The sequence below is a fragment of the Balearica regulorum genome, chromosome 2 (assembly GCF_011004875.1).
Source record: "Balearica regulorum gibbericeps isolate bBalReg1 chromosome 2, bBalReg1.pri, whole genome shotgun sequence".
Taxonomy (NCBI): Eukaryota; Metazoa; Chordata; class Aves; order Gruiformes; family Gruidae; genus Balearica; species Balearica regulorum.
Genome location: NC_046185.1, coordinates 133341702 through 133365546, shown reverse-complemented (window position 1 = coordinate 133365546; position 23845 = coordinate 133341702). Strand labels below are relative to the sequence as shown.

At 42.1% G+C, this 23845-nt stretch overlaps 1 protein-coding gene across 2 annotated transcripts in view; it reads right to left on the bottom strand.

The window, feature by feature from the left end:
- The window catches only part of RAPGEF5 (Rap guanine nucleotide exchange factor 5), a 161076-nt gene that overhangs the window by 84816 nt on the left and 52415 nt on the right, over positions 1-23845 (bottom strand). For both annotated transcript variants that reach the window (XM_075746030.1, XM_075746028.1), the window contains exons 8-9: positions 13694-13770; positions 7947-8072 (exon numbers count right to left, since the gene is read on the bottom strand). Coding sequence is in view for 1 of the 2 variants with exons in the window: in XM_075746028.1 (XP_075602143.1) it covers positions 7947-8072; positions 13694-13770 (203 nt within the window). In the remaining variant the exon portion in view is untranslated. The remainder of the gene's footprint in view (positions 1-7946; positions 8073-13693; positions 13771-23845) is intronic.

The following is a 23845-nucleotide window of genomic DNA, read 5'->3' as shown; positions in this document are numbered from 1 at the left end:
ACCCAGAAAACACTAGAGCAGGTGCTTTGAATTCATAAACTGGTAATTTCTACTTCTCTAAAGGGAGAAAATGATAGATTAATTCTATGTCAGCCTTTGGACAGTCTAGAAACATAAGCAGGTAAGTGGTTCATAATCTGGAGAGAAACATAGAAGCAGAGGACAGTGACAACCTGCAGATGAAAGCTTTATGAGTTTCTGGGCTTTTTCATGTTGATATACAGAGCAGAAGGCAGAACCATGAACCGTGTTTTCAGTGTTGGTGCTACCAGGAACTGTGTAGTCCCACTGCCTGTGAAAAACAGCAGTCCTGTCCTCTCCCTGCTCCTGGATGCTGATCCCCACTCTCATTCACCCCCTTCTTTGCGCATATAAGCCTTCATGAAGCCACATGGTGATCTAGACAAAAATTATGCCAACCAAACAAGCGCAAGGATGTTTAATTTGACCCAGCTCAGTCTCCAGATTTGGTAAGTCACAAGGCTTTGGGGAATAAAGGAGCAAGGCTGTTTCACTGTCGGCAGCAGAATAGCTCTCACCAGCAAGGGTCATCCCTGGCACCACATCTCATTCCCACCCCATACCCATATCCCCAAACCACGAAGGGAAACCAGTCCAACTGGAAAATAACCCCACAAAAAAGATGTATTTGTTTTACTTTTCAGTTGCATTATTCGCTGTGTCTCTTCACAGAGCAGCACAACATGGGGCAGCCCAGGGACAGGAACGAGCAGTCAGGGCAGGGATGCTGCCGACAGCACAGCCATGGAAGCCACTCAGAGACTGCAAAGTGACTGCAACTGCTTGGCCTTGCCTCAGCTATGCTTGGGTTTTTAAAAAATATCACCCTGGCCCTCAGCAGTTCAAAGTCTAACCCACTTCCACCTTGTTGGGATTCCCAATCCACCTGTAAAGGATCTCAAAGCAATTCATCAACATTCATTAACCACTGCAGGTTTTATAGCACCCCTTCAAGGTCCTACATGTTTAAGACCCCATTTTATATCTGGGTAAACAAAGGTGCAGACAAGTGATGTGATTTGAAGAAGGTTACATATTAAATAACTGATGGAGTCAAAAATAAAAATTCAATGTTCTGGCCCCCAGGTTTTAGCCTGCTAAATACCATGCGCCCTTTTTACCCCTTTCAGCTGGGCAGCGAAGGTATTGTCCCATACAAGAATGAGTCACTGTTCCACCCCAAAGAACGCCCAGCATGCAAAACATGGAAAAATGTGGAATTTCCTTCTATACAAAGTAGTTTAATGTTACAGAATAAATCAAAGAGGAGTATTATGAGAACACGTAACTTAACTCCAGGGAAAAGAGCTTCCCACTCGATGTGTTCCTATGCTGTGCTCACAACACATCATGTCAGCACCAGCATGACTTCACTCACGCGCATTATTTTTACAGGAAGAAGGACGATATTATGTCACCACCATTTTGCACTGCTGGCAAAAGGGCATTCTCCTCCAAAAGTCTGGCCACATTAAATAGACTCAACAAAAGGAATAGTAAGTCCTCTTAAAAGTACATAGTAAATAAAAATACTTATTATTTTTACAGAAGTGTTGCAAGAGACTGAAACAAAGCTTTTCTAGCAGCCAAGCGATCCCAGTCCTGCACCTAAGCAGGAGGATCCTTATCTCTGGTAAACTTTTTCCATTTCAAAAAGATGCTTGTGCCTGTTCTGCACTGAAAAAATTCCTAAGACCTGCAGAACTCTTGTCTTCTCAGAAGATAAAGAGGTTGACTTACGAAGAACAGGTGATCACCTGAGGCTATGCATTCATTCCAGCAGATGAAAGATCACCATCAGGAATAGGACACTCTCTCCAGAACATGACAGAACTAGAATCAAGTCCCTGTTGCTCTTGATTCAGACCAGAGACTTGAACTTCAGGTTACCTCCACAGCAAGCAGGTACCTACCTCTTAATTACTCACTCTTACTCAACAAGGAGCTATAAACTGACAACCTCACTGAGAGACTCTTTTTTTTCTTGGCTTGTAGCTGAAGACTAAGTCCAAGTTGCAAACTATTGTCCTACCCTGGTACAGCGCGCTCTGCTAACGCTGGCAGATCTAAGAGGTATGAAAGGAAATAGCAAACTCCTGTGCTTATGTGCTAAATCTGTTCTGTTTCAAAGACTTTAAACATCTATACCATCTCATGCCGATTCAAGCCATGAAAGTTCCTTCAAAAACTTGCACTGTGCTATAGTTGTTAAGTCCACTTGACCCACAGTTCTGCAAGAGATGCAGAATACCCTCCAAAAGCCAAAAGCAGTATATCTGCACTAAAGCTCCCCAATAGATCTGTCTCAGCCACAGCAGATACAACAAAAGCAGCAATGACTTTTTTTAAAAGTAAAGCACAGATTTCAGGCACTGACTGCATTGGGACATCACTTGATGTCACCATTTTAAAGAATGTTTTTCCATCGAAGCCCTGATTACTGACCATTAATTCAACAGTACATCAGTGCAAGGCCACGGCTTTGTCAAGCTAACAAAAACTGCAGCTCTGGACGCGTCCTGACGTTCCTTCTTGTCTTGCAGGTGTCCAGCTGGACAGGTAGGTGCACCCTAAAATAACCTTGATGTGTCATGGCTGGAATTTCCTCAAGAAATTCCTCGGTCGTGAGTAATCTATACAACCCGAGGCTCTAAATCGTTAATCTTCTTTTGTAAGCCTTTTAACAGCTTCAGCCCAACCACTAACCTGCTTCAATGAGCAAATCATCTGTCTTCTTAATGAGACTACTGATTACAAAAGTTAGTACCCAGTAAATTAACAAAACTGTTCTTCAATATCTGTTGTCCTTCTGAAAACATACCTGCCCCCCTATAATATAACTCTTTCATCTTGAACTGGCTAAGTCACAGAATCAATACATTCAAGCTGTATGTACTTAAATACTTTTAAGCAGTACGTAACTAATACATATATTAATCTGTAAAGGGATTACAAGGTGGATTTAGGAAATGTTTCCCTCCCCACTGATGCACGGAAGTACTGAAAGAGCCCCAGCCTATACTATAATTTATATAGTTTAAGAAATGAACTCCTATTCTTTAGTTCTCTAATGAACACATTACAGAATCTTCAATTTCCTTTGAACATTAGTGTCAACTTGCAGAATGCTTATTCAGTTGATCTGACTATGAAAACGGTACTATAAAGAATATTTTCCCCGTGTTGCTGAGGTGAAAAGCACTTTTATGATTTTGCTAAGGCAATGACACTATAAACAGACATGATTTTGTTAATCAATGCAACGCTTCATTGAAAATATAACTGGAAACACTGAACAAACACTATCACATCTATCACAGAGGCATTATTTAATTGAGTTGTAGTTGCTTAAAAGGAGTTTAAAAAACAAAAAATACGGTTTAGTGCAAATATGCCTCAAATGCATCGCCAATGTCTGCTTGAGCAAAAAAAAAAAAAGACAAAATACTTCAAATGGCTTTACATACAGAGCTTGCTTTCTACATTATAATTAATGCTAACAGTAAGCAAAGTTCTCAAAAAAACAGGCTCATTTTACAACTGAATATTTCAGTAGAGATTTTTCATCTATTTTCTGTCAAAGCAATTGTTTTAAGGGAATGAAATATTTAAATAACATAAAAATACAAATATACAGTTTTACATTTCCCTAGGCTTATGAGTGTGATTTGCATGTAATGATAAAATGAGAACTGCAAGCTTGCATCGTTAATCTTACTCTAGCCCACATCTGATATTAAAATAATTTCTGTGCATTTTAGACAAACATTTCATTTTATTTATTTATCAGTACCTTGAATCTCACTGTAGGAATGCAACAGCACAGAGAAGAAGCTTATCTGCCTATTTAGAAGCTTATTTACTACTATTTACTTTCTACTCATTAACAAAACTGAAGTTTTAGGAAACCTAACACATATGGTAGGTTCAGTGCCTTAATTAAGAACCTTATTCTAACACATTAGCAAGTGGGAATGGGGAAAAAAAAAATCACTATAATTTAGTTTTTGTTTTCCTCTACAAGTCTGTGAGCACCATTACAGTTAAAGCAGTTTGCAGACATTATATTCACCAGAGAGGAACCTGGCACTGTGGGCTACAGAAGAACAATCTCCGGTTCCAATATACCAGTCCAACCTGGTCACAGCAAGGTTGCAGCACCAGAAACAAATAGGCAGCTCACATATAATGGAGCTTGTGCACAAAACTTTTTAAATTACAGGACTTTTTCAGAACACTTTTTTATCCATAACATGAATCTGAAAAGAAATTATAGCATATCAGAAACCTGAAACAAAAGCAGTATGGACTTTCTGACTAGGGTGCTTAAGGTATGAAGTAAAAAGGTACGCATGTACAAAATCATCATGTATATACCCCAATTTTAAACCCTCCAGAACACATCCAAACAGAAGGAATCCCTTCTGTCTGCCACCAGACCTCCAAATCAAGCTGTTTCCTCCAGTGAACGACCCAGCTGTCACATATTTTCCTTCTTCCAGATCATCTGCTTTTTCCAGGAAAAAATAATTGAATTTCATCTCTTTCTGAACCAGTGACCCAAACCAATCCATGCTTCACCTGCCCATTGTGGGCCACAGACCACCGCTTCCAACACCACACCTTGAAGAATACGATTAGGTATTTTATCTGCCCAAAAACCTCTGGAAGACCAGATTCTTGTGCATCCACGTCATCTACCTTTCCTATGTGAGTCATGAAGTTCTCAGATGAAGATGGTGATTACTTATTTGCATGATAGGAGGGCTCACCAGTCCTCTTCACAGCCTAACTCCCCATCATGCTCAAGAGAGCTACAAACACAAAGAGCGTCATTTCCCCAGGCAGCTCCACACCTCACTCACTGTGTAGGAAAAAAGCTATTGGGTTCATTGGGTACTCAAATCTTCCTTCTTCAAAAGAAAGTACAAGAATCAGGAAAGCCCAATCATATTACATTTGTGTTTGCTGTTAATGCTGGAAAACCGTATGAGGTTCTAGTCTGGACAGACCTGCTTTAGAAACACAGTGGGTAGGTAGCAACAGAGGAGCCACAACTCCATGGCCCTGACATCTTTGCATGGGTGGGAGAGAGCACACGTAGATAGGAAGTATGCATATGCACAGTTCTAACTCCGTGTTCAAGTTGGTTTTTTTCTTTTTGCATATTCCTAGAGGAGAGCAAACCAGAACTCCACTTTGGGCAAAAATTCCCTCTTGGCCATCTTGGAAAGAGCAGCTTTACTTCCAGGCAGATTACAAAGCCCCCAGCCCCGAGCAGCAACACCGCCCTGGGCTGACGGAAACACAGAGCCCCACCACCGGTGCCATTTCTGCTTCGAGACGGGCGCCAGGAGCCAGCCCGGCTAGCCCGCGCGCCAAGGGCAGGGAGAGAAGCCTGGCAAGGTGTTCAGGATTCTCATTCACAGACCGAACACCATCCCTTTGAGGAAGGCAGATCATCCATGAAAGTGCAGTTTGAGCTCCCCAGGAGGGAAAGACGGTGAAAGTTTTAGCCCGGGAATACTTGCTGAGAAATGAGAATCTGGGAGAACAAGCAGAGCCGCTCCATTTTACTGCCTACATCGAGTGCCCATTTCTCTGTGTTTCTAAGAAAATAATGTAAGAGTAAGCTATGCTTTTGAAAAAAAAAAAAAAAAGATAGATGAGCATGTTACACATCATTTTGTAAGGACACCACACCCTGAGCGTGTTGTTCCTCTAACATTTACAATGAGCACAAGGGACTGGGCAGTAAGCTGATACCAATGAATCTGCCATCACTTCTATAGCAGCAGGATGAGCCCGGAAGGTCTGAAAGCCCACATCCGAGCAGTACTCACTGCAAACCAGCCTGCTGCTTTTCTCCTCGAAGAGAGGGAAGAGCTGCCCACAGCAGCGCACTCTGCCCAGCCAGCCAAATCCTGCCATATGCGCCAGAGCAGCTCTCGGACCACAAGGGAGGAAGGGAGGGAGAGGAAGGGATGGAAGCTCACAGCTTCCTGGACATACGTGACCCACCGCCCCCACCACAGCAAAGCATGGGGTTTTTTCCAGTGAAAGTAAATTGCCTGAGTCAGCTAAAGTGAGAACCCTACGACAGACCTTCCCCACGTTCGGCAATGTCTCCTTGGTGACGATTCCTAATGAAATCAATAGACTGGTTGGGAGCTTAGCAAATACACCCGCACCAAGAACTGCAAGTCTCTCTCACATCTGGTCATGGGCTGCCAGGACGCAGGAAAAGTCACGTCACCCCCACCCTAAAACAACCAGCAACGTGCAGAACGGGGGAGAAGCACACCGTAATTTGTTATTGCCAGCACTGGCTGTGAGACACTCCCCACCCAGAAATAAAGGGCAGATGAGGATTGACCTGGGCTTCTGCTGTCTCTCAGGCAACTTTTCTTTTTCCTGCCACCTCCTAGTTCTAAAGGCACATCCTTGCTCAAGGGCAGGAACTGCTGCGTTACACCACTCATCGTGGATATGAGCAGCTTGCTTTAGCTCCTGCTAAACTGAAGTCACTCATCTCCTAAATAGCAGCAATTGCTAAGCACCATACTTTTCGAAGGAGAAGAAAAGCTGAGCACTTCTTTCCTTTCCATTTTTGGAACTGTACTGCAATCCATGCAGCTAAAGAGCTGCAGCTGACACCACATCACCCTTTGCAATGACCGGAGTAAGCAGCAAAAATTTCCACTGATTTTTTGGAGTATCAGTCCTGACATTCCCCTCTCCCCTATGCCCACAGCATCTGTAATCTTGCTTCCAAATCCTGAAACACAATTAGAAACCTTCCCTGGCTTCAAATCTTCTTTACCTAAACTTTTAATTGCGCTTTGCTGATACGGTTTAAAGATATATGGAAATTCTGCCAGATGTCCATGGCTAGTGGATCTGCTGAGGAACAATTCAATCTCAGGGATTTGAGCCTGGCTAATTACCCTCCTCCCTCGTGCACACCTGCTAATACAATTACATATTTAACTACACTAGACTAGACCTTACACGCTGCCGAACGGAACAGCATGAAGCTCTGAAATAAGATTTCATCTTTCTTTTTTCCTTTGTGCAGCCTTACTTCAGTAGGAATGAGCTGAAAAGTATTTCTTTTCTAAAGCATGTGCCTTTTTTCCTACTGTCCAATGAGCAGAAAATGGAATAAATTACATATATATTATAGCAAGACACATGAGGACTTTGTGGGATTTTTGTTGTTTCTTGCAGTAATTATCCTGGGCACCTTTAGATGAATATGCAATCAGAATAGAAATCTCTACCAGGAGAACAAAATTAGGATACATTGTGCTATAAGCAGAGCAGTCAAGTTTTAGTGCATTTTCAATCCAGTTATTAACATCTGAATAAGTGCTTTCAGAAGCAATAAACAGAATGCTGCTTTCTTCAGTGTAAATTTTTGTTGAAAACACTTTTTTTTAAAGAAACTGCTGAATTCCCTTCCCAGACCATTCTTTTTAATTCACACTGAAAAGCTCTAGCCAATGCTTGCATCCAAATATCCCAGCAGCAAAGGCATTTTCTTTATGACAATTTAAACTAAGTACTTTAAGCACTCAAATACCTTATACATTATTTAAATACCCCCCTAAGTCCCAAATATTTCATAATCACTACCAACAATTTGGTAGAAAGCATTCTGAATGCATCTGCTGTTTCCTATGTGTGTAAGATATTAATAACAGTAACTGACAGTTAATGACAACGTAATAATTTAAGTGTGTTGACAATTATTGAACTGAACGCACTTCGGAGAAATGTAAATGCCAGAGCAGAGCAGCTACAGCTCCATGACTAATGTGTGCCCTGGATTCTGACCATCAGCTTTGCTATTTCAGTTTTGTGACCTAAATCTCCCTCCCCTCCCAAATAGAAACAAAAAACCCAAACAAGAAATGTCTTACTTGTTCAGCCTTCTCCGCTGGTTTTCTATCCGTCTGCAAAAACTGGCAGTTTTCTCTCGCCAGCTTCTGGACCAGCTCAATCCGTCCGATGTCATCTCTTCCCTGAAGCTTGCACAAAACCCCTGCCTTAAGGGTGGGAGAAAGAGCAAACAGATACTTAAATCCACAATCCCAGGACATGACACCGCCACAAATTTCAACCTTAAAAGAAATGCATCTGTTTTCTCATATTTGCGGTACTTCGGTGCCGCTTGCTGAACACAAACAAGTCGCTGCTTCCTGGGAAACAACTGGAGAGGAGCTGAGGCACATCTGAATCTCCAAATGTATCTACTTTGGAGGAACAAAGGCAGGGCTAACTAAATCAACCGCTCCTCTGCCTGTGACTATCAGATACGCTGTGTTTTATTTGTTCCTGTCAGCCTGTTTCCTGTTACATAAGAGAACAAGAGCAAGAGGTTAAAAACTCATGGGAAAGTTAGCCAGGAACAGCCCTGGAAAAAGAATGAAGCGCAACACAAGGCACTCCTAAAATTAACAGGCTACAACTCCCCCTGCTCCAGCTCCAACCATTTTTCACGTATGCAAGCCGTAAGAGTTAAAAGACAGTTGCGGCACGTTTATTTATTCTGTAAATAACAAATCGGTATCTCCTGATTTTGTTTAGGAAAGAAAGTGAGATTTGCCTTAAAACTATGTTAGAACTATTTTTATTTTTTTTTCCTAATATTCTGACAGTTATTCAAGCTATGTTGTTAGTGTTTTGTCAAAACATTCAGCACTAGTTGTTTTATAAAAATGCCATATATATATGCCATATATATATATATATATATAGACAGATTCATGCTTGCACACAGGCATACCAGACTCATCACAAAGGTAGCTGATGAGGGCTAAATTGCTCCCTGCAAAGTCAGTGGCTAATATCACTGTCCATGGTTTGGTCATGGATATAGCCTCTGCAGAACTGAGACCTGGCTCGATGATACTGCACAGCTTTTATTAGCCCAGATGTTTCCTTGTGGGAACAGCATATGCCAGGGGAGGGCCAGGCATGTGGCATGGCTATGGAATTGCCATGTGGCTTTAAAGGCAATCTGTAAATAAACCTTTTTCCCCACTTCCTCCACTCTTTCTGCTATTCATCCTGGGGTTTACTGAGTCAGTACATGCTCCAAAACTCATAAAGCGTAAGTTGGGACCAAAAGCCAGGGGTGCCCTGACCACTAACCTGTAGTGCCAAGTAGGCTCCAGTCCTTTGGCCTTGAGAAACTCCTGCCCATGACGGCTGAAGGCATGAGAGTGCCTGCCTAAGCCATCCTACAGTCTGCTAGTTTCTCCAAGAAAGAAGGAAATGTAGGTTAAGGCCTCTTCAGCTGAGGAGGGTAACAAATCCACTTTCTGAATAAGAGTTTTAACGCTGATGGAAAAATACAGGTTCCACGGCCAAATCCAAAGAATCATCCTTATTGAATTATTTGAAAGAAATCTTTACATGCCTACATTCCTCCAGTCCGGATGAAGGCATCTCCTCACAAACCTGTATCAGGCATTTGTGCTCTGAAGAAGGAAAGAATTTCAGGTACAGCCTGTGCTTTGCATGTCCTATGCTTAGTCCCCAGCCTCCTGAGGAACCAAGCTTTCCCACATAAGGAACCTGTGCAGTGGTTTGAAGTTCAGAACTCCACTGAGAAAATAAGGAATTGCAGTGCCTAACCTGAAGGTCCTTATATTTTCTGAGATTAGCTCTTTATCTTCTAAATCGAGAACATGGATATATAAACCAGTTCTGACACAACGTTATCACCTACAGATCAGGAGTGAGACTGATTTTATCAAATGTGGAAGAATATGTTGAACTAGTTGTCCAGACTCATTTAATGAATATAGAAAAAGAGGTACTTGAAAAATTTTTTTGGACTCTACAGTAGATATTTAAAAATGGTCAGATGAGTTGTTTCCTAAAATTCTCCTTCTTCTCTGGTAATTTACACATGGAACCTAGGTAATCATCATAGACTTGGCTGAGGTCTGATGTCTGCACTTCACAAGACTTTGATGGCTTGGGGACATCTGCTAGAGCCAAACCTGCTTATTTCATGGCTTCGGAGTGCTTCTAGGAGAGAGTGTAACATCTGTGCGCTGCAATCCCCCCAGACTTGTAGGCTAAGGACAACTCAAAGATTTACAGCCTCTCTGGATCTGGGATCTTACTACCATGGAAGCACTATTCACATCTTCATGCTTTGCCCGCACAAGTCAGTCCATGACCTATGAGTGGCATAGATGGTTATGAGTCCCCATACTTCAAATGTCAGATGGACATCGACAGAAATGCAGCGTGCACTCTGCTGAACAAATACTTATTGATCTTCAGCGTATGAAGCGAAGCCCAACGGTTAAAACCACTTATGTTAAGATGAGGAAGGGGGACTTCAGTTTTGGGGTAACAGTTGACTTCAGTATGTTCAAATGGAAGAAACATCCCAGAGAAAGAGAACTTTTTGAACGCATGGGCCTCACTTTCTTTCACCCCTTGCCCTCTGCCTGTGTTCAGACAGAGCATATTATTGCTTTTTGCATGGATGAGCGCCCCAGGGAAGAAGGAACTCCAGATACAAACCCATTAGCTCCGCCACGAATATGGTCTGTATTTAAATTGGCAATTTCATTAATCATACTGTCCTGTTTCAAATAACCACCAAGAAGCAATCTTACATTTTAACATGTCCCCTTCTCCCCCAACTATTCTTCTGTTTAAAGAATTGCAGAGAATGTAAACATGTATTTATTTTATTGGGTTTCCAGAGGATAAAAGGTCAACTGAAAAATTTCTGGGAGGACTAAGGTATTATCAAGTTAATTGTACATGCTTGGCTCTGGGAGTCAAGAATGCACTTGAAATACAAAAAACTAAACATGCTTTTTCATAATGAAGAAGAAAAGTATGAATCACTCACTTTTAATTCTGATTTCCTCAATTATGCTGACTTTCCACTACAAATTTTCCTGCTAAATACTTATAAGAAAGCATCCAGGTCAACTAATTAATTAACTGTTGACAGCTTCTGAAAGCTGGTTGGGATGTTGATAGAATCTCCTATTACTGGTCATTTTCACTTGTCAATATAAATTTAATTTTCAAGCAATACCTTTGAAGCTGTTTGTAAGACAAAAGGGTAAAGGCAAGCCACCCTGCTTGCAAACTGCAATTTCGATTTGTATTTTGTGCAGGCACACACCCTCCAAAATCCCACATGCCCAGATGTTGGTGCTTAGTCCTCTAATTCACGTACACCAACAGAGATACAAGTATTAACTTATGTAAAAATGAAAATCACAAAGTTGCGTATTTTAACTGGCTTTAATTTAATGAATGATAAAAGAATGTAGGAGCTTTATAGTAAGTCTTTACTACCATTCACAGCACAAAATTACTATAATTAAAGGTATTTATGCAATATTTGAAATGAAATAAAAACGTTTAATGGGAAGGAAAGTAAATTAGTCACTACTGAGGTTGGAAAAGCAAAGATGCTGACAACACATTTTCTATTTCAGCACATCCATTGAAAAATACTCCCTCTGCAAAGGCCATAAATGAATATGCTAGCAGTGACACGGAGGAGAATTAAGACAGCTCTAGGCAGACAGGATGGGATTTTTTTATTTACATTATTTACATTCTTTACAGCATGCTCGCTTTTAAAAATCCCTGTACTGAACTTTTTCCACACTTCTACCAGTTTTGTCAATGAACTGCAACGTAAGTCAGACTTACGTCCTGCAGAGCAGTGTTTAGAGCAGGCACCACACCCTTCAATTCTGCCAACAGAAGAGGTTTGTGGTGGTTTGGTTTTTTTCCACTGCACCTCTGTCTCCTTCTGTGTCTGGTGAAAACAACATAATTATTACAGGCTTCACCTTTGAACAACCTGAAAACTTAAAACCATATGCCACTGCCTCGAAAGATCATTTGCTTTGCACCATCTCACTAAAGTGAAAAAAAAAAAAAAAAATCATTCACACCCTTAAACCAAACGGTATTCAGTGTTTGCAGGTCGTCATTTTTATGGCACTGATAAAAAAAACCTGGAGCAACAGCTGCTTTGACAATGGTCCTGCCCTTCTCCCAGTTGGGCACTTGAACACTTTTGTTAACTGTTCACTTAATAATTGTTTTATTTTAAATGTGTTTCAAATTCTTTCAAATTTTAGAAGCTGGTTTCCAGCCAAATAAAAGCTGAATGAATCAACATCTCAGTAATAAATTCTTACAGGTTTTTATAGTCTGCCCATGTAATCTTGTTAGCTGGTACTTAGGAGCTCTGAGCACACGTCATAGTCATTCTTTTTACATCTCTGAAATAAGTGTGAACAAACGTTTTCAATAAATATTAATAACTACAACAATCAAGTAGATCTGAGCATATATGAAACCCCAAAAAAAGAAAAGAGAAAGCCAGATTTTTTGTGTAGTGAGGTCAGTATTTCACCCTAGTCTTTTCTATAGCTCTGTAATGCACACCTGAGCTCTAGAAGACTGATCCTCAACCCCACACTGATGTGAACTAGGAGTCAAAGTCAGGTAACAAAATTTTCACGTTAGGGCTCCTACTACACTTTTTTTTTTTTAATAGATTTGAAACTGTGTGCAATTAAGAAAAGAGCAGGCCATTTCCAAACAGCTTGCTCGAGCATGACTCTTAAGAGGGTGCTAGAAAAGCATAGATACACACTGGTGCAGTAGGCACATCCGCATGGTCCTCAACTCTTCTGCCTGCACTCTCCAGGCATCTGCCATGGCCCAGGTCTGCTTCTAGAGCCTTCCTGGGCTCACTCTAGTCAAGACAGCCCCTGCCTTCAGAAAGATAGAGGTACTGCTAACTTGGCTACATGGCTTGTGCCTTTTCAGCTAGGCTTGCTCACAGACATTAGTGCAAAACGGTCTTTCTCGCACCCAGCTTTTTAGTGGGTGAGGTGTTAGGAGATAAATCAGAGACAGGAACAGCAAGTTGCATATGTAGGAAGGAGAAAAGGTGGCAACTGGTGGGAAACGTAAGATTTTCCAGAGGAAAAAAAAAAAAAAACTCAGTCAAGGCTAAATCAATTTTAAATTAAAAGCGCTAATCAGTACCAATACAATGAGCAATATAGTTACACTTGCACAGTTTGAATGTGTGAACTGAATGATTGAATAAACTGGAGATTAATCAAAAGAGATTCACAGAATTAAAAAGGGTAAGCAATTCCACAATAAAATACACTAAAAGGCAGCTAAGTTTCTTCTGAGCAATATCTAGAAGTATGCTTTGGTTGTAAATGAGGGAAGTTAGGGAAGGAAAGAAAAAGATTGTTGCTTACACTCGAGTGACTAATAAGTATCCTCATTTCATTGCATGTCTACTTACAGTGATTAAAACTCAATCAAAATGTCACATGCCCTTGCCTCCTAAAATACATCTCATTTTATTTTCACATCTGGTATGTATATTATCTAAAAAGAGCAGAGAGATAGTTGAAGAATGCTGTTCGATTGCAACACCATGGGATTAATTCCCAAAGTAATCATCAATCTTATTCTAAACAGTCGCACAAGAGAAGATCCAGCAGTCTTTCTCCTTCCTACAGGCTCCCTGCACAGAACATCGAGGAAAATCCATTTCCCAGAGCTATTGAAAGCAGATCCTTCAACTTGTAGATCTGAAAAAGTCCCCAAGACACCATTAATCTTACACATTTACCTGAGCATCAGAGGTATCCTTGAGCTCTTCTAGTCCTCTTACTTCTAGACTGCTGTTTTCTTCATTTTGATGAATGGCTAAAATAAGAAAGAGGGAATGATTTGGAAGCAGGCAGGTTTAAATCACAAGAAGCAGCAAAGCAGCATGGCTCAGTTTAGATCAAATAGGATGACCATTCAAGAAACCTTGTTCCAAGTTTAGCTTTCCAGTTAACTCCTTGAGCAGTTTTGGAAAAATCCTATAAGGTATATCTTATTGGGTTTAGACAAATCCTAAATAAGGTATACCTTATTTTTCCCAGACAGTAAAATACAGTACTAAATAGTTATATTCCTGCTACTGTCAGTCCTGATAAAATGGTGGCATTTAAGGAAGCTCTACTTTTCCATACATTATAACAAAACCTGGTGACTCAGAAAGAATTAAAAAAAAAAAATCAGACCTCCCTTTACTTTCATTATACTCTGGAAGGTCAATTCAGACTAAACAAAATAAGCAGATTTATCCCTCATCTCAGACTTGGAAAATTCTTTGTAAGCAATGTGATCTCAATCTTAACAAACACCACCACTATCCATGAAAGTCATCTCCAGAGATAAATGGTAGCAGAAGAGGTTCTATTGAAGGTTGTTTGCTGGTGGCACAATAAGAGAAACCAGTAACTTAGCTCAATTAACATTGCTTAACACCAGCAAGTTTTGCCAGATTTTGAAGAAAAAAGTTTTGGATCTAACTTGTAATCTCCAGAAGAGTCAAACCCAGAGTTATCCATTTACCTAGCTAAAGAAACAAGGACCATGAAGGGACACATCAGACTTCTGTATTGCAAGCAGCTATATCCATAGGTAGTTTACTACCTATAGCCCAAGATACCCTGCCAGTCAACACACCCACCTGCTGTATTTCGGCGGAACATTAAGCCCTCAGATGTTCTGAAATGTGGCACATGGAGGGTCAGACCCGATGAGACACATGTGAAGTGACTTTACACCATACTCGTTTACTTACAAGCACCACACTCAAATATCATTGATCTTGTGTACACGTTGAATGATTTGCCAGCGTAGCCATAGCAGTTGTGACAACAAAAGCATCCTTGAAGCAGTAGAGCTGGCAAGTCCATTTCCTGAACAACGCCAGGTACATGGGTTTGACAGATGGGCAGGAGCATTCATCTTGTGTGCTTCCTTCTGTCCACCTCCTCTCTGCTTCAGCCCTGGGTACCCAGGCTGGTCGTCAGGCTGCACCCGAACTGCCACAGCTCACAGCGCTGTGCTTTAAGACCAGTATCACCAGTCCCATTTTGCCTTAATACTGTATCTGTGAGCAGAGGCAGCCCAGGGTTTCACCGATGAACAGATCGGCTGTAGAGATAGCAGCACTACCTTCATCGACCACCTGCACCTAAGCTCTCCTCAGCCTGAATCTTTAGACATACAGGCAGGTTACCACAGCTGAGCTAATTCATGTAACGTGAGCCATGAGGTCTAGCTTGGTGTGTTGCGTGGGTGCTCTGGGTCTGCAGACAAAAAACAGCCTAACCTTTAGGCAGCATCCAGCCACTTAAAAGAAAAGTAACTTTAGACTGTTCTTGACCTCTAAAATATAGCATATAGATTTATTTTCTTTTTACTGCAGGATTTCTGCTGATATTGCTATGCCATAGAGAGTACAATTCTTCTTTCTTGCCCTATAGTTATGCTACCAAAAAAAACCCCACTAATAAAAATGTAATTATAAAAGGAGAAAAAAAGTCACTTTGTCAATATAGTTTATTCCGTTCAGGGATCTTTTTTAATCCATTATCAAAGGAAAACAGAGGTCTGGTATAAATCTTCACTAGTGGGTTTACTGGTATCACTTAACCAGCCAACCTCTGAAATTCAAGGTGGATGTTGAAAACATAGGGTCAATCTATAGCTATAACAGAAAGCATGTATAATGGGGGTTATATCCCAGCAGCATTTAAAGCTAGGCAAAATCAAAATGTGCTTGGGACATTGTGGCATATCTCTGCCCCAGGCTGGAAAAGTAACAAACAACCCAATGAAGCGTCAACCAGAGCGTTACCTCAACAGCCGCGTGTGGCCCCTGCTTTCCTAGTGCAGGTCAGGGTTTCCCAAGGCAACCTACACCAGCCAGCCAGCCGGGCCGGGGGCTCTCTGCAGTCCCTTCCCTCGTAACCCACCTCCCCAAGAGCTGCCTCGTCCTCTTGCACACTCCCACCCATGCGTGACCCCCTCCTACCCACTGCAGCTGCAGGGGACACAAAGCATTCAGGACATTCATTTGCCAAACGCTATTCAGGACAACTGGCACAAGACAGGAACGTCGCAATGCCAGAAGGTGTTAACGAATGCCAAAAAAATGGTTGTTTGAGCAATTGCAAATCACTTAAGTCTGTGGTTGTGTTAGCAGAAACACAACATTTCCCCAACTCTCCTTTCAATTTTCTGATTTCTCCTAAAATCAATTTGCTGTAGCCACTGACAGGCAAAATATCCCCGTAGATGCTGGCTATTAATCATGGCATTTAAAGGAGCGGCACCTCGCTAGTAACAAGACTACAGGTCCAGGTCCAGGCTTAAGTGATTTATATTGATCCAGCCAGCTTTTCTGACAAGCCTGAGCAGATGGGCACTCCGCAAGCAGCTGTGCCAGGGGAGAAGGTTAGTGGCTGCCAACCGGCTTCTTCTCACCAGCTTCTGTTACAAGTGTCCCCTTCCCTGCCTGGTGCCAGGGCAAATGCTCCAGAGCATCTTCAACCAAAGCGAACAGGCAGACCTTCGAGGAGCAGCATGCCCTTGCTAAGCTGGCTGGGATGGCAAATTAACGAGGGGACGAGCAGCAAACACCCTGGGCTGAGCGGAGTAACATCTTTTACCTGGCATAAAGGGAAAGAGAAAGAGGGTACGTATCCACAACCCCAATGGATACAGGTTTCCTCAGGTGTTGAACAATTTTAGCATGAGCGATATTAAAGCTGACAAGAAAACAACTTTGGTTTAGACATACTCCAAATGAACAGCTTAAAGAAAAGAAAGGAAAAAAAAGCTATTTTTATCAGCTATTTCACAGCTCAACTCTAAAAAAGCTGAAAAAGTTCATAATCCAAACCCAGCTCTCCTTGGCTTCAATGTTGTTTAGACTGTGTAAGGAATGTAGAAAATAAGCAGTAAATATTTTCTTAAAGGAAAAAAAAATATCCCAGACCTCACACTGACGTTCTTGCAGCCCTCTTGGGAGAGAGAGAGAGCAGTCAGCCTCTTTTTCATGAAATTTCCATCACAAACTTGATTTTTGTGTCCTCTCTGCCTCTTATCCAAACACATAAGAACCAGTCACAATCTGAACCCTTTAACTATACCGAGGGAGGAATCACAACATCTCATACTTTTTTTCCATCACAAGAACATAGTTCCTTGAAGGCTGAAGTGGACAAATACCAACCCTTATTTACATTTTCTTCGTTTCTGTATGCAAATGTTACAACACATTTTGTCTATAAAATACAGAAAAAACTAAAGTCTCTTAAAATATTCCAATGTATTTGGAAATTTATGTTCATAGGGGTCATCACACACACATAAGAAACCAATTTCTGTATTTTTACACACAGTGTGCCTCCTACCCCCGTAACAACTCACAGACATCCCTTGAATTGGCCCGGGCGCTGCCCTCATGGGGTTTTGCGCACACAATACAAGTTCTGTCATAAAATGTAAGAATTCAGGGATAATTTCCCACTTACTGTCAGTTGGCCTTTTATTTTTTAATAAAAAGGCTTGACGTTGCAAATTCAACTGTAGGAAAAGTGAGCGGAAGGTTAGGGTGGGATGGGAAAGTATTTCCCAGGCGAGTGTTGATTCTGGGATGGCTCCCTAAAATTGTAACATGCACATACAAAAAATTTGTGAACTTTGGAGCTGGGCCAAACCCTTCCTTCTCTGCCAGCATAAACCCAGCTTTTCTCCCTGACATGAGTATCTCAGCACGTCTCACCAAGCAGCAACACCAGGGAAAGGCAAAGGTGGTTTACCCTGATCTATATGTACCTATTTAATGCTATGTTTGGGCTCAGGCTTGAGACAGGAAAAAAATGCAAACAAACATCGAGTGACCAATTCTCTTTTCTACCTGCAGTGTTTCTTCTCCTTTGGAGGAGAGGTCACCATCAATGAAACAGAAAGATGTTAAATGAGCATTAGCTTGCTAATGTATAGTTCAAATGTCTCCATTTGCAAATTAGCCTAGGGAATTCAGGATGTTGATTTTTTTATGGTCACCTCAGGATCACAAAAACCATCATTTGAACTGAGTTCCTTGTGCCCTTTGTGCAGATCAGAGCTGAGATTTGCTAGCAGATTCTTCTATAAACTAGTGTTGGAACAGAGAATTCTTGTGGGGGAGAGCCTTGTCCTTCAGTAATCCCATTTCAGCTTATTAAATCAGCAGAAAAAATAACAAAGAAGTAAGAAACAGAAGTAAATCATTTTGTACTAGCTACCTCAGCAGAATCAGCCATCACACGGGGGGTGGGAAGGGAAAGAGAACATAACCATCTCTCACGCTGGAACTGAGCGCATCCCTTGTGTCACCATTACCGATCCCCCACTTTTACTGGCACGCTACAAAGTTTAACATAGATTTAAGACATTGGAAGGAATTTGTCTTCCTTGCCAACACGGAGCATTACAGGGATGCTAAAGGACATGCTACGCAGACTGGTACGCAGTGAGGGTCACAATGGCCACCTGCAGCGCTATGGACCTTCTCCTGCCTATGGAAGAATCCTGCTAAGGGTGCCGGGGTTACCCACAGAGCTGTGCCTCCTCGACACGCTGTTCTGTATGCCCCCAAACTTGAAGGTAAATTAATTATGTTTGATGAGTAAGATTTTTAAAAAAGTCACATAGTACAGTGCACATTGTTTCATTTTAATACTTTATCTTATGCAACATAGCAGAATCTTTTACCCAACTGAAAGTGGAAAGGACAGTTAAAAAAAAAAAATCCACACATAAACCAGCTCCTGGAACCCACAGCGTTGCAATCTTCCCAGAGGCTTTGCTGTATTGTGCTTTCTTCCTTTTCTATAAATGAAGTTTCTTCTTTCTACCCCTTCTGGCTGCAAAGATAACCTTCACTACACAAACCAAGGCACTAGCTCATTCTGCTGCTGCAGCCAGCCAGACTGGAACAATAACACCAGGAGAGGTGTGAACTTCCTCCCTTTGGCTTAATAGGGTGTTAACTTTGAAAGCTAATTATTTAAATGTTTAAGAGAAGACTGCCATCACAGTTAACCATTTTGCTGCTGAACAGCATGACGTAAGGGACATATGTCCATCCATAAGCGACTCAACAGGCAACCCACCTGGATGGCACCCACATGGCCATTCCAGGGCAGAAAGCCAGTTTAGCTCCCCATCACTGCTGGCTGTCCCACACCTCCCATACTTACTATCCCTTCTCTGCACTACCCTAAAGCATTTGGGATTTGTGCAGTGAATAGGATTACTTTTAGTCTGGCTCAGTTTGATGATCTGGTTGAGAACAGAGCCCCAGGCAGCAGGCAGGGCAGGGGACAGGGCACCCTGCAAGCCGGCATTGCTGCCAGACCCCTTCTGCCACACAAGTCCAGCTTCAGCCCTTGAGCTTGCTGTGAAGTCCAGCTGGGGGACCGGGATTGCCTGCTTTTTGGGGACAGACGTGCAGTTTACGACTGCGCTGCCCTAGGCTGCTCCAAAGACTCAGCGCATTGCAAACCCTCAGGCATAGCCTCAGGAGCAGCCAGAGCGTGCAGGATCCCAGCTGCACAGACGCTCCCGCATCCCGGTGAACCGCCCGGCTCACCTCCACAACCTGCGCAGGGGCTGGATGAGGAGTTCACTGTCCCCACAGCGGCTCCAGAGGCAGCTCTGCTCACCATACAACGCTCAGTCACCCCTTAGGCTACGTCCCTCGTGTTTTCAGTGATGCTCCTTCGTTTCAAATGAGGATGTTCATTTATTATTTAGTGTTGTTCTTTAACCTGCTAGCATCCTAGAACATCAAACCGCTCTGCCCTTGGTAAGATTTCAATCCTTTCGGTACTGTGTGATCAAAATTCATATATGCATCTCTTTTTTTCTAGCCAGTAAGCAAAAAGCACCTACATGCCCTCTACAGATAGGAGACATGCACACACCACCTTGGAAGTGGTAAAGAGCCTACTTCTGAACAGAAGAACTTTGTTTATTTGACAAGCCAACAGATTTTCACTGTTTCATCCCTGCTGGATGGTTATAGCCTGTTTTTCTGTCCCTGTCAAACCATCGCTGTTGAAAAGACCTCAGGAATCTGCAAGAATATTCCCCAGGGGAAGGCTCCAGTGCTCTGAATTGCCAGCAGTCTGCACCAGTTGATTTATCGTCAGCTGCTTGAAGCCCACAACTTCTAGCATTCTTCTTATATCCCAAATTTTTTTTGAGAGGCATGTTTCTCTTCTGGATTCCTCCACCCCCTCCAAAAGAAGTTGCTAGCATGAAGCTTTTCAGAAACAAACAGCAAAAAAGCATTTTTTTTTTTCAAATCACATCGTTCTGAGCTAATTTCATTATTTTTGAAAACTTTATTGTTATTTTGAACAATGGAGCTTGTGGTATCCCTTGTTATTCTTTGTGGAGGGTATACAGCAAGCTCTAGAGAGGCTGGTTACTATGGCAGCTCTGAGCTGTTTGACAGTGTTATAATGTTTGCTGATGCTTATTAATTTATCAGAGTGGAAAAAAATGAATAGCTCATACTGATACCACTGGGGAAACTAAAAGCCGAATCCTCTAGCTGACGTAAGGCACTGGCGCTGAGTGGTGGAAACGAAGATGTGCAGCAAGTAAGGGCTTTACAAACCTCAGGTTTGGGGACCATTTTAAGCCAGACCAGGTCCTCGTGCATAGTCCTGTATTTTCCAAGTCCTATTTCCAAATTAAAGGGGGAAAACCAACAAGCACTGAATACCTCTGAAATCCCCAAAAGCTGCATATAAGAAACAGTGATAATCCCAGGAATAAAACCCTCCAACTAAGAACTGGTTCCTTATTTACCATGAAACTGTAATCTTTTCCCAGAAATTACTGAAAAGAGAAAGCGTTTTAAGCTCATCCTTAACATGTTTCCTTTTATTAACAATACAAAAATCGCCTTTGAGCTTTCTCATTCCTTCCCACTATTTCTGCATATATATATGCAAATTATTGTACAGATTTCCCTTCACTGAGTACACTACATATCTCTGAAACAGTTGGCAGGCCCCTGGGGGGGTGTTGCCCAGACAGCTGTGCAATCAGCTGAGTAAATCAGCTAATTAAAGAAACAAAGAAAATGCAAAAATTATTAAAGACAGACTCCGGCTTACAGCATTGTTCAGCACCTCTGTATCTAAAAAAGCACAGCAAGCACAGGATGGAATAAAGGTGCTTGTACATTGGGGAGTGAACTATTGAACAAGTGACAATGATACCGTTTTCTCTCAAATGCTAACCTAGGATTCATGATATTTATGCTTTGTAGTTTAAATCAATTTAATATAAATTATGCCAGCATTTTATTTTGGTTTAAAATGACAAAAGCATGAAATGTGATATTGGTTTCATAACTGATTTCTGTATGTAAAAAATGGTCATTAACTTCTGTTTGACCTTAGGTGTAGAACTAATATTGAATTTGCAGAGGGTACTCATTATGCTGGTCTAGTTTCCACACAGAAAAATAAGTTCCCAAGGGTCCTAGTGCTACAAGCCATTTCTCAGATCTCAAATAGGAAACAGGACTCCCGAAAATGATGCAAAAACATTTCCTCTCATTGCAGAGTTTATCAAAAGGAACAGATAACAGAGCAAGGGTAGGAGTCTGCAATCTAAACAGAGCAAAGCCAGTGCGGTAAAAAAGGAGGCTGACAGATGTAGATTTGGTCTTGCTGATCCACATGCCATTAAGGCGCGTTCCCTTCCACTGCGTCTCAATGACCACAGGAAGGACAAACTGCAGTTTAAAAGAGATTCAGGCTTGCCTTCATTATACAGCCATTGTAAATTAAAGAATGAGCGTACCAAGTAAAGCCAATGATATTTCCCAACTCCGGTTATGGCCAGGAGCCATTGCTGCTGTTCTTTTCACATTATTGTACAACTGGTTTTGTTAGGAAGTTCTGTTTATTTTATTTATCAGAACTGAAGCCTTTCATCTGGGTGTGAGGGCCCATATTTCATCCAAGGTGGTGGTGCTTTAGAAGAACATAATTTGTAAAAACACCTCTGGCTAAACAAGGGAGGCATTTTTTAATAGATAATCAGCTACTGTCGATTCATGTGGCCAGGGGAGGTTTGGTTTTCAATGCCTGGCACTTTGTGATATATACAAAGAAAAGCCACATTTTTACACACGCTTTCTGAACACACAAACTCGTATCATTTTTTATCAAGGAGAAAAAAAAGTGGAAAATGAGTTGCAAATACTGTAGGATTACTACAGGAACAGACAAAAGCAATGTTCTTTGTAGCAACAGCAGCTCAAGGAAAACCATTTGATGGCTGAATGCAGAAAGCTTTAACTTATACCCAGTGCTTTTAGACATTCATTCTAGTGTACATGCTATTTAAAATAAATAAAAAAATCAAGTGGCAGTGAATGTTTCTATAACAGTATTGCCTGAAACGAGATGTTGGAAGGGTGGAGAAGAGCCCATTACATGATCAGCAGGCATGGGGAGAATGATCGCTGCGAACCGATGAGACAAGGAGGTACGGGCAGTTGCTGAGCAGGCTGGTGTAAAGCGAACACCGCGCTCTATTCCATGGAAACATCCTCCGGGCATGGCCAGGAAAGCAGCAGGAAACAAAGAGGACTCTGAATAAACAAATTCTGTGCACTCGCTGTAAATGCCTCTCCCAAAGCACTGGAAACAAAACATTCACCTGGGAATTGGGGTTTTTTTGCACAATTGCGTCTTTCCAACCTTATCCTTACCATGCAATCCCTTTCTGCGTATGTGCAAAACATGTGTCACCTACACAGCTATTCTGCATTGCTCATTTCGTCTACACGAGTGCCTTATAGATCACACAGAAAGAACTATGCCCAACGTTCTGCAACACCGGGGAAAAACAGACTGTAAGCTGCCAAAATCCCTCTCAGAGTAATACCCACCAGAGAGCTCTTTGAAGCTCTTTTCCTTCTTTTCCCAAGGCTCAGAGTCCATTCTGCTTTACATCAGCTGTTGAGCATAACCGTGTAGTCCATTCACTGATGTTGTCCAGGGCACTTCCCACCCCCAGCGTTGCCCAGGGTGGGCAGAAAGCAGGTGGTCACTGATTCAGCCACAGCCCAGCGGAGCTCTGTGTGTGTGTGTCGCACATAGTCATAGAATCACAGAATCGCTTTGGTTGGAAAAGACCCTTAAGATCATCAAGTCCAACCATTAACCTAGCATTGCTAAGCCCACCACTAAACCATGTCCCCTAAGCACCACATCTACATGTCTTTTAAATACCTCCAGGGATGGTGACTCAACCACTTCACTGGGCAGCCTGTTCCAGTGCTTGACAACACTTTTGTTGAAGACATTTTTCCTAATATCCAATCTAAACCTCCCCTGGCACAACTTCAGGCCATTTCCTCTTGTCCTATCACTTGTTACTTGGGGAACAGACCAACACCCACCTGGCTACAACCTCCTTTCAGGTATTTGCAGAGAGCGATAAGGTCTCCCCTCAGCCTCCTTTTCTCCAGACTAAACAACCCCAGTTCCCTCAGCAGGTCCTCATAAGACTTGTGCTCTAGACCCTTCACCAGCTTTGTTGCCCTTCTCTGGACACGCTCCAGCACCTCAGTGTCTTTCTGGTAGTGAGGGGCCCAAAACTGAACACAGTGTTCAAGATGTGGCCTCACCAGTGCCGAGTACAGGGGGACGATGACTTCCCTGGTGTTCCTGACCGGCCAACACAATGAGCACCATTCCCCAGGGCTAGGAGGGATCTGGTCTCATCCTTTTGAAGCACTGCTGGTTTCTTGGTATGCCCAATCTCAGGAGTAATGGAAGAATCCCATGGGATGGAACAAGATATTGGTCCCTAGGAGTGGGCATTCCCTTCAATAAGGCATAAAATGTTATAA